Source organism: Microcaecilia unicolor, chromosome 3 (genome assembly GCF_901765095.1).
Source record: "Microcaecilia unicolor chromosome 3, aMicUni1.1, whole genome shotgun sequence".
In the NCBI taxonomy this organism is placed as follows: Eukaryota; Metazoa; Chordata; class Amphibia; order Gymnophiona; family Siphonopidae; genus Microcaecilia; species Microcaecilia unicolor.
This window is the reverse complement of record NC_044033.1, coordinates 257,623,558-257,640,437: the sequence shown is the minus strand read 5'-3', so window position 1 is coordinate 257,640,437 and position 16,880 is coordinate 257,623,558. Positions and strand designations below refer to the sequence as shown.

At 44.8% G+C, this 16,880-nt stretch overlaps 1 protein-coding gene across 1 annotated transcript; it reads left to right on the top strand.

The window, feature by feature from the left end:
* Positions 1–13,396: 13,396 nt before the first annotated feature.
* Positions 13,397–16,471, top strand: LRRC4B (leucine rich repeat containing 4B). Its single transcript, XM_030195439.1, is given in 4 exon segments — positions 13,397–13,926; positions 13,929–14,147; positions 14,150–15,219; positions 15,222–16,471. Coding segments are annotated over 4 exon segments (1,857 nt in total). The 5' UTR covers positions 13,397–13,433; the 3' UTR covers positions 15,297–16,471.
* Positions 16,472–16,880: the final 409 nt, after the last annotated feature.

Genomic DNA, 16,880 nt, shown 5'->3' with positions numbered 1-16,880 from the left:
AATTCAGTTTCTCCTTTCTAGCCGTAGAATCAGATCTATATTTTGAGGACAAGAAGGTTATTACCCCTCTCCATCAGCTCTGCTATTTTGTAACCCCATGGGCATTGTGCAGGTCAAAATAGGAGAGGACTGGACCAGATAGTAGGGCAAAACTCTAATAAAACTCAGACTGGGAGTCATCAGAATGTTTAACAGTGCAGTAACAGAACAGAGCCGGTAGTGGGAGGCGGGGCTTGTGGTTGGGAGGCGGGGATAGTGCTGGGCAGACTTATACAGTCTGTGCCAGAGCCGATAGTGGGAGGCGGGGATAGTGCTAGGCAGACTTGTACGGTCTGTGCCCTGAAAAAGACAGGTACAAATCAAGGTAAGGTATACACAAAAAGTAGCACATGTGAGTTTATCTTGTTGGGCAGACTGGGTGGACCGTGCACGTCTTTTTCTGCCGTCATCATCTACTATGTCTTCTGTAGTGCACACTTTATTTGTTCAGGCCCTAAGAGCCAACAGAAGAGATAAGCAGGCATCCGCCTTCAAGCTAACCAGGTGTAACCAAATGAAAAACAGTCTATTCCCTAAAATACTTCCAGGGGTTCCAGTCCAGGAATTTCTTCAGCCAAAGTCCCAAAACGGAGTGGGCAGTGCAAGCAGAGCTTTTAAAGTAAATTAAAGAAAATGAGTCCAGCACAGCTCTGCAGCTAACAATTAAGACTTTTCTCTGAATGTAACTTCAAGCGAACATAAGTTCATATCATCCTCAAACTTCGGGCAAACACTTTGAGGTAATGAAAGTTTCAGCATGAGCCCCACACCCCCTCCTCTCTCACTGTCCTGTAGAAACAGTAATGGAGAAATCGGCCCAAGGGTGCATAAAGCCTCATAAATCCTTCCAAACCCAAGCATTTCATCCCTCAGGGTTACCTTCCAGTCCACAGAAGCCCTTGAGCTGGCTGACTCTCAGGAGCCAGACCTTTCTTCCCCTTATCCAGGCATCCGCCCCTCCTCCTCTCTCACTTCTGGCTCCTGTGCAGGGTGGAGGTCAGAGACAAAGACTGTCAGAAGCTCTGGGGCAGATCTTGTACTGACTGTCCTCCCAGGAAAGTGGCTGGGACTTCCCTCCCCTGCGATTCTAAGAGATCTGCCCCTGCTCTTAGAAACAGCCCACTTCCAGACTGGGCTTCCACTTCCCCCTTCCCCCAGGGTGAGTAACCTTTCTTCTGTGCAGCACAGGGAAAAGAGACAACATCATTTTTCAAGGTCAATTCCTGATACAACAGGCGCGTAGCTACGTGGGGCCACAGGGGCATGGGCCCCTGTAGATTCAAAATGGCCGCCAAGAGTTGAAGCGAGGCTGCTTCAACTCGGTGGCCATTTTGAATCCCGAGACCATCACAGCAACAGAATGCAGGGCAAGGCAGCGCTCCGGGCAGGAAAGAGGGGGCTCTTTCCTGCCCCAAAGAGGTCACTAGACCACCAGGGCAGTAGATAGTAAGTAAGGGGAGGGGAGGCTAGGATAGGCCCGCCGCCCGCCCGTCCAGAAATCCGGACAAACGGGCGGACTGGCAAAACCCGTCCGGACATGTCCTCAAAAAGAGGACATGTCCGGGTAAATCCGGACGTATGGTAACCCTACCTTGACTCCTCTTCAGCAAGCTTAGCAGTGGCATAGCCACAGGTGGGCCTGGGTGGGCCACCCACTTAGGGCTGAGGCCCACCCAACAGTAGCACACGTTTAGCGGTAGCTGATGGGGATCCCAAGCTTTGCCAGCTGAAGACTTCCCCCTAATGGTAGCAAAAACGCTACTCTCCACGATACTGGCACCTGTGCATGCTCAGTTTTCAGCACATGCCAAGGTGGAAAGGTTTTCCCGCTAGATGGAATATTTTTTTGGTGGTAGTGTGGGGGAAGGGAGAACACTCTGTGCCCACCCACTTCTTGCCTAGGCCCATCCAAAATCTGTTGTCTGGCTACGCCCCTGAAGCTTAGCTCTCAGTTTGCGATTCCCCATTCCCTCCCCACGGGCTTCCAACACCTGTCTGCCCTGCTCGTACAGACCCAGACAAGGGCAGGCAGAACCACTAGGCAAAGTACGCAGTCAGCTAGGGCAGTAGCTCCAGGGCAGATTAAGTCAAAGCAAAACAATAGATTGTGCAGTGTCAAAGTACTTTAGTAAAAATAAATGTTTACTTTAATAATTAAGTAAGTGAACAACACATTAAAAAGAGAAAGTAAAAAAGTTATTGCCTAATATAATACTTTTCGAGTAAAAGCGCCACAACCAGGGCTTTTTTTGAGGAGGTACTTGGGGGTACTGAGTATTGGACCCCAAGTTTTAATGAAAGAGCTGAGGCTTTGCACACCAATTCTGCCTTGTCATAGGTTCTATGACTAGTTGCAGGGGGCCTGGCTATTGTGGGGTGGGTTCCTCAGTGATCACCCCACACCTTAAGGGTGACTCGGCATTTTTTTTGTTACATTTGTACCCCGCGCTTTCCCACTCATAGCAGGTTCAATGCGGCTTACATATTATATACAGGTACTTATTTGTACCTGGGGCAATGGAGGGTTAAGTGACTTGCCCAGAGTCACAAGGAGCTGCCTGTGCCTGCAGTGGGAAGCGAACCCAGTTCCCCAGGACCAAAGTCCACCACGCTAACCACTAGGCCACTCCTCCACTGAGTACCGGCACCTTTTTTACTAGAAAAAAACACACTGGCCACAACTATTGTTAGGGTTTTTATCCCAACAACTTTATTGCTCTACAATTCAATCCGCTTTGCTTTTAGTAAAACTACATTTTGAAAATGACTGTCACTCATGCGAGTGCACTTGCGAGTCATTAATCCAGCACAGCTCCAAAGGTGTTCAGCAACTGCACCAGCAGGAAACTGATTGCTCAGTCTGATAAAAAGTTCCTTCAAATCAGGCCAGGCTGCAATACTGCTGATGTTTTGAAATACTTAACTTTCATATAGCAAAGAATCCTCTCTCATCACTATTGTCATTCTCATCTGCATTACAAGTACTGCTGTGTAATTCAACACTTGCAGCAGCATCTCGGTTATCATCATCTTGCTGTCCAGTTACAGCGAAAGCTTTCACAAAGTTGGAATCACGGTCTCTTGTTCTAACACTTTTTCGTCCGATGGCAAATTCTGAATATCTTCGAGAACGAACGCTAGAACACTAAACGTGTGGGAACCTTTCAGTCTTAAGGCCAGACAAACAGACGTCCTCTCTAAAGACTATCAATCCAGTGGATGGTCACCCCAATGCAAAATTTCCCAGCAGTCTGTTGCAACCAGCTTCATCGCCCCTTCAAACTGACCCAAAACATCATTGTTCCGTTTGGCTGGAGACCAGCAACCAGTTCAACCACCACAAGAAAATCCGCTGTTCTTATGGGCTATATTCACCAAACAGCAAAATTTAAGATGAGATGATCCGCCATTTGCATAACGAGGTTTGCAATAGCAAAATCTTGTTCCTGGATTTGCTGGTTCATTCGGTTTACATCTCACTTCCAAAATAGCTTTTAAGTGCAAAGAGTAAAAATGGTAAAAACTTGGTGAAATTATTACTTCAGTAAAAGTAACAAATGTTATCCTTCTTAACAAGTAAAAGTAACAAAACCTTTACTTACATACAGTAAATAATTACATTTACAAAGTTACTATATTGTAACAGCCCGACCAGCTGCAAGATTCACCAGCGGGAGGGCAGAACATTAAATGATTTCAAAGTATGAGTTCCAATTATGCATTTGTTTTTTGAGGGGGTGGCAGTGGGGTGATTGGGGTTGTGGAGGGGAAGGGGCTTGAGATCTGAAAGTTAATTATGGGTGGGGAATGAATGCTGAAGGATTTGCCTAGACTTTCTTTGATCTAGACATAATCTGTATGCTCCAGGAATGCTCCTGCAGCTCTTCACCCAGTAACTCAGATTCCAGATCAATGCTGGTCCTACGCACACAAAATCCATGTGAGCCCTGAATCTGTAGATTCAGGACTGCACATGGTGCTTTCCATCCTCAGCCTGGAAATCTGGGGGGAGGGTGGGGGAGCCAGGTCTCTAGCACAGCAGCCCTAGACATGGGAATCATGTAATAATATCAACCCACCACTGCATATGTACCAGCTGGCCTGCTGAATACGACTCCATCAGCCAGGAAGGAGTGTGTGTGGCTACTTCAGTCATTTGAACAGGGAATGAAAAACCATTTCAGGAGCCACATCAGGAGCAGGGGAGAAGCCAGGATTTGGTAACTGAGCTGGGGCGTCATATCAGTAAACATATATAATTTTGGAGTCGTGCCCCTTGTCCCTTTCCTCCGTCTCTGGTCACATTCTCCTATCAAGCCTTTGTACTGCTGTGCTGTGTCATGATCTTTCACTTTCGTGGTTTAACTTTATTTGGTAATATCATAAATAATGGTAAAAAAATATCTAAGTGGTTTATAAGAAAGCATCATAAAGAAAGGGGTAGCAGAAAAGGGAAGTCTAACATACAGTCAAAATCACTGTAACATAGCAAGAGGGGAAGGAAAAACTTGCTTTACGACGCAATAGGAGGGTAGTTAGATCTGACACAGACTTTTCAACCAGTGTGGAGATATGAGCAGAACAAATTTAATTATTATCTAGCAGGACACTGAGGCCCAGATGCATCAACCTTTCATAAAAAAAATGTAAAACGTAAAGTCCTTAACGAATTTTAAAAATGAAGAATGCACCAAAAAAACAAGTCTTTAATGTTCGGTAGGGTATTGTAAGTACAATGCGTTAAAGATACGTTAAATTGGTGTAATCCCCGTCGGTAATCGGCCCCTAAAGCATGCGCAGAACAGCCAAGCGTTATGCTGGCTGCTCTGCGCATGCCACAAACGTCAAAACCAAAAAAAAAAAAAAACAACACAAACACGTGGCTCCCCGCTTTCCCCTGCATACAATATAAAATCTTAACAAACATCAAAAAAGGATCAGGAGGGGGCAAAGGCGCTCATCAGGAGCATCCTGTATGGACAGCCTTGCCCCCCCCCCCCCCCCGAGGTCGCCGCTGCTCCCTGGTTCTCCCTGTATGAAATAAAAACTCAAAATAAAAATCAAACCTTTTGCAGCGCCGGGCCCCCCTCCCTTCCTGTCTCTCTCTTCTCCTTCTCCCACTACTGCTCCGCCTCCCGCCATACTCCGCCCCCGGGCCCCGCCCCCTTGAGGTCGTCACCACCGTTCCCCCCCTCCACCGCTTCCCCCTCCTCCTTACCGGCCCGCGCAGCGCCTCTCACCTCTGTGTGAAGGTGCTGCATGGGCAGAAAGAACAGCTGATGCCTCCAGTCTTCGCGTCTCTGCTTTCCTCCTGGGCCCACCCCCGTCTGACGTAGGTTACTCACCGAAGACTAGGTGAGTCAAAGAGGAAGGCTGCAGTGTGGTGTTCAAGTTTAAGCCATTATTAGTGGACCAGTCACCAATTATATTCAGCTTATTAGAGATCTTGGAAAGGGCTCGTTGACTGCCTGATTCTAAAGCAAAACGTGGAAGGATGTTGTCAGCATGGATGTGAAAAGCAATGTCAAGCAATAGAATTAAGAGGGCAAGAGGACCTATAAAAATGTTAGAAAGAATTAGTCCCACAGGATCACAGTGGAAATTATCCTTTGGAGGAGGAGAACGGAATTTCCTATTTTCCCTCTATTCAAGCCCTGACCGCATGTCCTCTCAATACTGAAATTTAAAATACTACTACTACTACTTATCATTTCTATAGTGCTATTAGACGTACGCAGCACTGTACACTGGACATGAAGAGACAGTCCCTGCTCGACAGAGCTTACAATCTAATTAGGACAGACAAATAAGAGATAAGGGAATATTAAAAGTGAGGATGGTAAAATAATACAGCCAGTAAAGGATCACAGTTTTACCCTGTTACATTTCCCCGGCCAAAACTCAACTTTGGCCAGTCGAGGAGCTGTTTAATCTTCTCTCAAACTCCACAGCACACACAGGGTGAAGTGGCCTAGTACGACAGGAGATCCAGCTCACAAACAGTCCTCTTCTGTCCTATTTCTGCTTCTTTGATCCATTCTCAGTTTTTCTACTTTCTTTTAAATGTCAACTCTTCTGCAAAAATAAGTCCCTTTCCTTCTAATGCCTGTGAAAATATCACTTATGAAAACCGAACGTTGTCACTCCCTTCCTCTTATCACCAAGAATCTGAGAATATTCACACCTTGTGCTGTGGCTTTGAACAGCCATGAGAAGAGTTAATTGGCCGAACAACCTCTTTCCCATCCATCAGCAGATGTCAGCTTTGCCTACAGAGAGAGAGAAAAATTCAGTGGGAATGTTTGTAAAATAATAATAAAAAAGTGGAAAATGGTGAAAATGTCAGACTGCACATGTTCCAGAGAAGGAAAGAGAAAGTACAAAGAGAAGGAATCGTTCTAGAGAGACAGAGAGAAAAAGGATTTGGGGGAGGCGGATGATGAGCCAAAGGACCCCTAAATGAGGGATTTATACTGGATGCGAGTGGTTACTGGAGACCTAGGGAGGGAGGGGGACGGGGTGTGTTCCTTGGGTGAGGGACAATTAAGGAAATGTCAAGGGGGAGCCCTGAGTTTATATGTCTTTGCTTATAATAGTTCTCTTCCATGAATATATGTCACAGTCGGCTTTCATAGTGGCCTTATGTACTGTATGCATTTTTATCTTTCTTGGTGTTGAATTTCTGTCTTTGTAATTTTTTGCTCCTGCCTTTGACTCAATAAAGATATAAAAAAAAAGAAAGAAAGAGAAAAAGGATTAGGTGAGGGAAGAGCCACAACATCCATGATACTGATGATGCTCCTGCAGAGCCAGAATTTCTGTAACACTGCGTCCAACTCCAAAGGGGGTGTGGCCATGGGAGGGTCATAGGTGTTCTCAAATTTTGGGTGCGGTATTATCGGATAGGGTCATTTGGGTTCCAGGATTGACTCCAGGTCCCAGCAGGCGAAAGTCCTCACTCTCAAAGTTGGGTGTATGTTTTTCCAGGAAGGGCACATGCAGCCCGGCCACTCTGGAGAATAGTGCTTACTGCACTTCCTCCCAGCGCCCAACATTCAGAGCTGTTCATAGAACTGCCCCTGGTATGGGCAGGGCTGGCACTTGCGTGGGTAACTCACATGAGTTACATTCAGACACCCTCATAATTTCCTGTTCCCCGAGGGCTCACTATCCAAGTGATTTGTCCAAGATCACAAGGAGCAGCAGTGGGATTTACCATGAGTTATGCATGAATCTCTGGCATTTAGACTCAAGCCTATGACAGGTAGAAGTGCTCTCAGGTAACGGTATATTGTCACATATGTTAATATTCTATACAGGAAGATCGACTTTCCTTTCTGCAGTAGGGTCCGAAATACAGACTAGATGTGTTTACACATGCAAGTCTAAAGGAAATGGCAGTTTGTCCGACTGCTGTGTTATAATTATGCAATAAAATGACTCAGTGTATAATTGTTCACAGGGGAGGGGCTGACGTTTGCCCACGTATAAGTTACATGTGTGAATGTCCCATTTAATCAAAAGTACATAAGCATTGCCATGCTGGGACAGACCAAGGGTCCATCGAGCCCAGCATCCTGTCACTGACAGCGGCCAAAAGAACAAGCAATTTGTCCCGCCCATCCTAGAAATACTGTATTATTAGTCAGCCAGATCCGTGATGTGATGTTAGTGTTTAAATGAAGACGTGTCATTCCGAGTTACACTAGCATTTTATAACGCAAGTAGGGGTTGTGTAGGAGAGACTCACAGCTCACATAAACTGGGGACTCCAGTCTCTTCTTTGCCAAAATGATACCCTGGGACTACCTGTGCTCAGACACATATAATTATACACAGTCTTCCTGTGATTCTATATTACAAACAGAAAACGCTTTAACAAGGTCAAAATAGGAAGACGACTTACCAATAAAACCAAATATTGCCTGGATACCAGGAGCCGATGTTCTACTTTAATCATTAGGAATCCAGTTTCTCCTACATAAGCATGCAATTATGGAATGCATTACCAAAAGCCTTGAAAACGACGTACAACTACCTAAACTTCCGGAAATCACTAAAGACTAACCTGTTCCAAAAGGCATACCCTACCGACCCAACTTAAATGCCTGAACTCTGTTACACAACAAAACTCAAGTACGTAATGGACATTATTCAACTCTTCCGTTGTAAGACTCCCTAATGTAACAGTGCTACGTGAACTCTATCCTATCACAAAATTGCCTTGTATTTGTTCACCGGAGACTTCAAAGCCTCTCCGGTACTATGTAAGCCACATTGAGCCTGCAAATAGGTGGGAAAATGTGGGATACAAATATAAATATTTATAAGACTGCTTGCATCACAGTATATATTTCTACAAAAATTTAGGGGCTCATTTACGAAATATTAGCACTCGTTAACGGACATTGGTACTGCTGAGTACCACGTGGCTCATAAGGCGGGATGCACAGCATTTAACGTGTGATAATATCTGTTAGCACACATTAAGCTTCAGTAAAAGGGGCCCTTTAGATGTTTAATTTAATTTGGCATTTATAACCCGCTTTACCGGGTTTCCATTTAACAGTATGTTATCAAAAGATTAGCTAACATTAATTAATAATACCTTACAGTGGAACTTCACAGATACGTACATTCACTGGATCTCAGGAAGAATCTGTAGCCAGAAAGTCGGGATCTGCTAATTATCTTTGCAATTAATAGATCATAGGGTGCACTGGAGGTTATCAGCGACAACACTTGCTTTATTACAATGGCAAAGAAGAGTCTTAATTCATTTCGGATACTTTTCAGCAACTTGTCTCTGTGAATCAGGGGCCACAGGGTCTCAGGATTTGTTGTGCTTTTGCAAGAAAATGTGTCCCCAGTTGTTTTGGTAGAAACACAAAGAGTGGTTCGGAGGCTGAAAAGACACAGGACCTGTAAACACTTCTCTGCAGCTTCAGTAAAGATGCTTTCTCTTGATGTTTTGCTGCAGTCAGCACTTTTTTTTTTTATTCATCATTAACATGAGTTCTTCTAAATACAATTTATAATGCAGCAGATCTAAAAGCAACCGTGTCAGTAGACCCCTAAATTTAACACTCGGCCCTAGTTTTCAATCTAGGCACTAAAGTTTGAAACTGACCCCTTAGCATAAACCAAGCTCTCTAATTCATTGAGCTCAGTTATTTAAGGAAGGACTGTTGCTATTTTCCTAGGTTCACCTTTACGGTTCATAATTTGCTGTAGGATTTTTTTCCAGGGGGAATGGGATAAAAGGACCAGATCCTCTGCTTTTGGCTAGCACAGGCAGAATTACCTGGGACAGGGAAGGCAGTATGTGTCGACTGTCAGCCGGTCAGCATATGGGGTCACACTATGGCTGCAGGTCCTAGGGCCTTTCAGCTGTTTTTTTACCCAAAACATAAGGGACCACAGTTTGAGCTGGAAGAAGACATCTGTTATTGTCCACATTCTATAGGATGAGATTAAGCTAAATAAACAACACAGAGGTCATTTTAGGAAGCTGGGGAGGGGGAGAATCAGAGGGAAGGTGAAATTTACTTTCTCACTGGCACATATGTAGGACAGAGTCCTTTGAACTAGTCACAGAGATGATGCAGGTAGACAGAAATCACTTGTTCCATCCAGTTTTCCGATTTGTATCTGCTCTCTAAGCTGACATGGATAGAGACAACCTCAGAGGCAGGGGAAGGAAGAAAAATCAGGGAGTAAGGCCCATGTCAGCTTAGAAGCAGGTGCAAATCAGCAGGCTGGGAGGAGAAAATTATCCTGGTCTGCCTCTCCATCTTTCAGAAAGTTTAGCAAAGTAAAAGATTAACTTAACTGGCCCAAATGTCCTGTCTGATTGATTACACTTAACCAGCTAGAAGACCTGTCTTAAATACAATCCCCTGAAAAGCATTTCACCCCTTGTAGACTGGCTTTGCCAGAAATTGTCCCCTCTGGGTGATTGAATCTACAGGGTTGCTGCACAAGGTCCATCTGACAGGAGGTGAACCCAGGAGTGTGCGTGAAAAATGAGAAACGGGGCAAAAAGCTCAGAAATAAAACATACCTGTGCTCATTGTCCCAGTTCAGACGGGGTGATAACCGTCTCTGGGATTCAGAAAGGAGTGATCTAGTGGTTAAAACAATGACGAAAATTGGAAAATCCCGGGTTCAAATTCTTGCTTCGGCAAATCACGTTATCTCCCATCAGTCTGGGGTATCCACAGGGTTTAAGCTCTCTGGGGCAGGGATAGCCTGCAAGCCACCCAGACCATTTCTTGGAAAAGCAGGTTAAGAATCCCACTGGTCCACGTTCAGCTGGCGACACCTCAGTGTTTCTTTCAACGCTTGCTGCCCCAGGGAGACTTAGACCCCAATATTCATGCCATGTCTAGCTACTGGCATTGACTATTTGGGGTGACCGGACTGTTCCTGGTCCCTGAGACTTATGCAGACCCCAGCCAATATTTATTCAGGGAGCTGCATAAGGGGACGCTAGGTCCTTTTGTCCCCCTTCTTTCATTCCCCCCAAAACAATGCCCCTTGTTGGCTCCCTACTCCTCCACTTATAGTATGGCTCCTCCAGACCTACCGTTCAAGTCATTGGTGGTCTTTAGTGGCCAATCTCTCCTGCCCAGGCCTCTTCAAAATGGCTGTCATGACCTCTAGTAGCAGTCTTGCAGTAATACTATAATATCCTGAGACTGCCGCTAGAGATCACAGCAGCTACTTTGACGAGGGAGCCAGCCTGGGCACCAGTGACTGGGCATCACTGCTGCCCCAAAGACCACTGGATCACCAATGATTACAACAGTAGGCCCGGGAGCTAACGTGGGGGGATGGGCAGGAGGGAAGAAGAGGAGCCTTCACTCAACATGTAATTAAACTCTGGAATTCATTGCCAGAGAATGTGGTAAAGGCAGTTAGCTTAGCAGGGTTTAAAAAAGGTTTGGATAGCTTTCGAAAGGAAAAGTCCATAGACCATTATTAAGATGGACTTAGGGAAAATCCACTGCTTATTTCTAGGATAAGCAGCATAAAATGTACTATTTTGGGATCTTGCCAGGTATTTGTGACCTGGATTGGCCACTGTTGGAAACAAGATGCTGAGCTTGATGGCCCTTTGGTCTGTCCCAGTGTGCCAATACTTATGTACTTGTTCTTCAGGGAAGAAGGTGGGCTGCTGCTCATCAGGGATGGGAGGGGGAAGAAGAGAGCAAAGTCAGCTTTGGGCCAGTACCTAGACATTATACAGGTACTGACATTCAGTGCTGCCACCCAGATAACTAACCAGGGAAAGTTAAAACTGCTATATGTGTGTCCCACATACCCGATTAACTAAACGGGACCCAGAACAGAATATTATCAGCAGCCGCATAACTCCTGGCTTCTCCTTGACTTCACCCCCGTAACACCCCTGTTAAACCCAGTTCCAAAATGGCCGGTTAGTGCGGATATCCAGAGGCAGGGCCTAGTTAGCTGGGCCTCAAGCGATCTAAGTGGGGAGAAGCCTCTCCCCCTTGCTTAAATCACTTTGGATATCGACACCTCCTGTTACTGTGATGACTATTAAAGCACTGAAGTTAGTTTGTTATAAAGTGGAGAGTTACGCAGTCTTTCCCGACGTGGCTGTTGAACAAATAGTTACCCTAAAAACCTAGGCATTCAAATTTTGAACAAGAAGGTGTAAGTGAATTTCTGCTTTGACGTCATCGATGTGCTTTGCCGCTACGGCGGACTGCAGCAAAGAAATTCTATAATTCACGGAAGCCAAACAGCTACATTACTCTTGGTTAACCTACTAGCTACAACATAAGAGATTCATTAGGCCCCTGATGCAGGCCTTGATGCCAAAACACGGCCGTGTCGAGTCTTTTTTTTTTTTTTTTAGCTGTTGACATTAAAGACTTCCTGATATCCTCCTTGAGCTGTCCTCACTTTTTTTGTCCATTGCTTTTGTTGTACGTGAGAGTATTCCTCCTATTTTTGTTTTTGGGTTGTGTTTCTGTACCATCTTCCTTAGACTCAGTCCAACCCAAAGTAATTTACAAGTACAAATGCCTTTCACAGTGATACATTGTAAAATTCAAAGACAGGGATTCTTGGAAGATTACAGCCAAAGATTACTGGGTAAATTTATTCAGAGGCTTTTAGCTGGCCTTTATTTAGCCAGATGAGTGCAAATGAAACAGCTGAATCAGAGGGGCACAAAGTTTTTGCAGTCAGATTGAGGATTGACTGCTTCATGGGTGCAATACTTTTACCTGGGTAAAGTGGGACCATTTTGAACGTGTAAGATCAACTCGGTTAAAAACCCACTTTCAGCTTGGTAAAACTGGAAAATCTCTTTTTCTTGCATGACTTTTCCCAGACTTAAAACTCAGGATGGAGACCGATGTGCCTAGGACTGATGCAGTCCTTCAAGTGCTCCTTGGTGGCCCTGAGGAAATCCAACCAGACTTCGAGGCTATTCACATCTACTTTCAGCTGAAGGGCCAAGACTTTAAATCTCAGAATGTGTTTCATTACGTCCAATTTCTAGACAGCGTTGGCTGTAACAGTGCTATTTCAAATGTGGTGAAATGTGGGGATGGGTGGCAGGAGAGGAGCTTGCCATTTTCATTATGGGGAAAAAAAATTGAGCAGGTTCACAGTTAGGAAAGAGGGGGAAGGGATGCTGGATTTAGCTCAAGCTTTTTTCTGTAGTAGCTCAAACTTCTGCAGACAATAGTCTGAAGATGATGGCACCTCCATGCTCACCTCTGCCACCCTTCCTTTTACCCCAACCTCCCTGTTCCCCCTTTCTGTTATCCTTGGCTATCTCACACCTGGATCTCCTGGGAAAAGCGGATAGTCAACTGATTGGAAATTTAATGATAAAGGACAGATGTCCAACAGGTTAATTTCACTTCAGATGTAGACCAGGATTTCAAGACAGAATTCCCATGGTGAGGTAATAATCTACTGCATCAAGCCCCTGCATCTCTTGGAGAATACGTAAAAATCATTTTAGGCTCATAATCTTTTCCTGCTTATATCATGCTATATGAACATTTTCTAATCACTTTCTAAATATTGTCAATGCAAAAGTAATCCAACCAAACTGTACTCTATGGGCTTTTGAGAGCTAGTGGCTTAACAACATCTTTTAAGAATTCTTAGGCTAATCTGAGGAAAGTGATGCAGTCTAGAAAGAATCCAGCTTCACCGGGCCTCAGCAAATGTTTTAATAATATCTCTGTGTATACCCCTTTGTCTAACAATAACTCCTTTCTCTTTTTCTTTAGTCACTGGACACCCCAAGAGCACTTCCTGCAGGACCTGTCACTAAAGCATGAACGTTGAAAATGGCCACCCACCGCTGCAGCCACGGGATACTGGGGCAGGAGCTCTTTAGAATGGTTTGGAAGCTGGCTGTGTTAATCTTGTGGTCTTCGTCGCTGGCACTGGGAGGGACCTCACCCACTTCCTGTCCAGCCTCTTGCTCCTGCAGTAACCAGGCCAGTCGTGTGGTTTGTACTCGTCGGGAACTGGTGGAGGTTCCAGAGAGCATCTCTGTGAATACAAGATACTTGAATCTCCAGGAGAATAATATACAGGTTATCAAGACCGACACATTCAAGCACTTACGTCACCTAGAAATCTTGCAGCTCAGCAAGAACTTAATCCGTATGATTGAAGTGGGAGCCTTCAACGGACTGCCCAACCTGAACACTCTGGAGCTTTTTGATAATCGCTTGACCACTGTCCCCACACAAGCTTTTGAATACCTTTCCAAGCTACGGGAGCTGTGGCTGAGGAATAATCCCATTGAAAGTATCCCCTCGTATGCCTTCAATCGTGTCCCATCTCTTCGGAGACTGGACTTGGGGGAACTGAAGAAGCTGGAGTATATTCAGAAGCTGCCTTTGAAGGACTTGTAAATCTAAGGTATCTTAATTTGGGTATGTGCAACTTGAAAGATATACCCAACCTGACTGCACTAGTGAGGTTGGAAGAGCTAGAATTATCAGGGAACCGCCTAGAAATGATTCGGCCTGGCTCATTCCAGGGCCTGACCAGTCTTCGGAGGTTGTGGCTAATGCACGCTCAGGTGGCCATCATTGAACGTAATGCTTTGATGACCTGAAATCTTTAGAGGAGCTCAATCTGTCCCACAATAACCTTATGTCCCTTCCCCATGACTTATTCACACCCTTGCACAGACTGGAGCGGGTACACCTAAACCACAACCCTTGGCACTGTAACTGCGATGTGTTATGGCTGAGTTGGTGGTTGAAAGAGACGGTACCAAATAATACTACCTGCTGTGCACGCTGCCACTCTCCACCCAACTTAAAGGGTCGCTATATCGGGGAGCTGGATCAGAGTCATTTCACCTGCTATGCCCCTGTAATTGTGGAGCCCCCCACAGATCTCAATGTCACAGAAGGCATGGCTGCTGAGTTGAAATGCCGGACAGGGACCTCAATGACCTCTGTGAATTGGCTAACGCCAAATGGAACCCTGATGACCCATGGATCCTACCGGGTCCGTATCTCGGTCTTGCATGATGGTACGCTAAACTTCACTAATGTTACCGTGCAGGACACTGGTCAGTATACATGCATGGTAACCAACTCAGCAGGGAACACCACTGCATCAGCCACACTTAATGTGTCTGCAGCCGACCCCTCTACCACTGGATACACGTACTTTACTACAGTTACTGTGGAAACAATGGAAACTATCCAGGAGGAACTTAAGCCCTCAGAGAAAGAGCCGGGTCCAACTCCTGGATGGGAGATAACCTATTCGACCACGTCACTAACACCACACAGCACCCGGTCAACTGAAAGAACCTTCACCATCCCCATCACAGACATCACCGAGGACCTCATGAAAGATCTAGATGATGTGATGAAGACGACAAAAATCATAATTGGCTGCTTTGTGGCCATTACTTTCATGGCAGCAGTCATGCTGATTGTTTTTTACAAACTGCGCAAGCAGCATCAGCTGCACAAGCACCACGGACCGACCAGGACCATAGAAATCATTAACGTGGAAGACGAGATCCCCACCAGCAACCCAGGAGATAATCACTTAGCGCTGCCGGCCATCGAACACGACCACCTCAACCATTATACTGCCTTCAAGGCCCACTATAACAACAACACAGGCACCCTAAACTGTGCCAAAAACCCATCCTCAACTCCATCCACGAACCTCTGCTTTTCAAGAGTACCTCCAAGGAGAACGTGCAAGAGACACAGATCTAGATCCTCAATGGGCCTGCAGAGAACTGAACAATGAAGCCAACGTTAAACTCTGAAGCAACCCCAACTGGAACCACACACTGGCCTCTCTCGTTTAAACCTTTTCCATAAGAAAAATCGCAAACATTTCTTTTACAGTTCCCAAGTTCAGACAGAGAAGGCCACTTTCAACTGTAAGTGAATTTGCTGACTCAATGCAGAATTATTTTGATATCAATGCGGGAAAGGTGTTTCACTATACAACTACCTGATGTATTAGTAAAAAAACAAAAACAAAAAAAAAATTTAAAAAACAACAAAAAATGAACAAAAACAAAACAAAAAATTGTCTTGAAAAGAAATGAAAGAAAAAAAAAGCTTATTTTGTGGTACAGCTCTTTATGTGAAATTCTATTTCAGATCTATTTTCATCAAGGAAAAGTATTATGGGACATGTGCGAATGTAACGGGAATCAATCATGGGATTACTGAGGCAGCAAATTACATCTTTTTTATTAATGGTATTACTAAGGAATGACTGGTGAGTGATTCTAGTCCCCAGATCTGTGAGAGACAGGTGCTGATCAGCCTTCAGAGCAGGAGGGATTTTTTTTATTTGTAATAGCAGGGAAGGGGGAGGGGGGTTGGGTTCAGACATGGGCAAAAAGGAGTACGCCAGGGGAAGAGTTTCACTCTCTGTGATCCCAAACTCACCCCACTTTCTTACTTTTAATACAATTTCATCAAAAGGTGTTTACACGCATTTGAAAAGACCAGATTTTGAAGAATTCTGTGCCATAACCCTTTATCAATGTGACAAATCCTTCAGAACTTTGGGTTGAGTCCTGGATATGGAAAGAGAGAGAACTTTAAAAACCCCAAGGAATAGAGGGATTGACAAGGTGTTTTTTTTATTTCACGACAGCCTTGGCAAACTCTAGGCAGGGCGTCCAGAAATGCCGCAACTGAGATGTGAATCGCTGACTGCGATTATTTGTGTCATGTTGTCCTGGTGTGATGGATACTGAATGCGCTGTGAACAGACCATACCCACTTTCTGGTTTTTCTTTTTGAGGATATTTTTGTTTTGTTTTTGTTTCATAATCTATTTTTCGCTGGTTTGTTTTCAGGGGAGTTTTTGATTTGTCTGACTTCGTTTAGTGTGGGAAAATTTAACTAATGCCAGTCGCTTTGTATGAGGAGCTGAAGAAAAGGTCAGTTCCGGTCAACTTTGCCACACTCTGAGAAAAATGAAATAATTAAAAAAAAATTCTAAAACATGAAATATTTGTGTAACTCACAGCAGTTATGTATGTTGTGCTGGGGGGGGAACAGGAGGTGGGCCAGGCGTGACCCTTCCGTGTTGTGTGTGTGTAAGATGCAGGGGAGAGAAGCTCTTTGAAATATTTCATCTGTCTAAAAGCAGATTTCACATGCTGTACACCATGCATTTCACAGCACCAATATGCCTTTCTAATATACTTACAAAAGCCATAGGCATAGCTTGAGTAGGCATAGCTTGAAAGGGCATGCCCCCTCACCCCCTGATGTTATCATCCCAGAAAAGATAGATATTCCAATCCCTCGTCCCAGATTAACCCGCTCTGC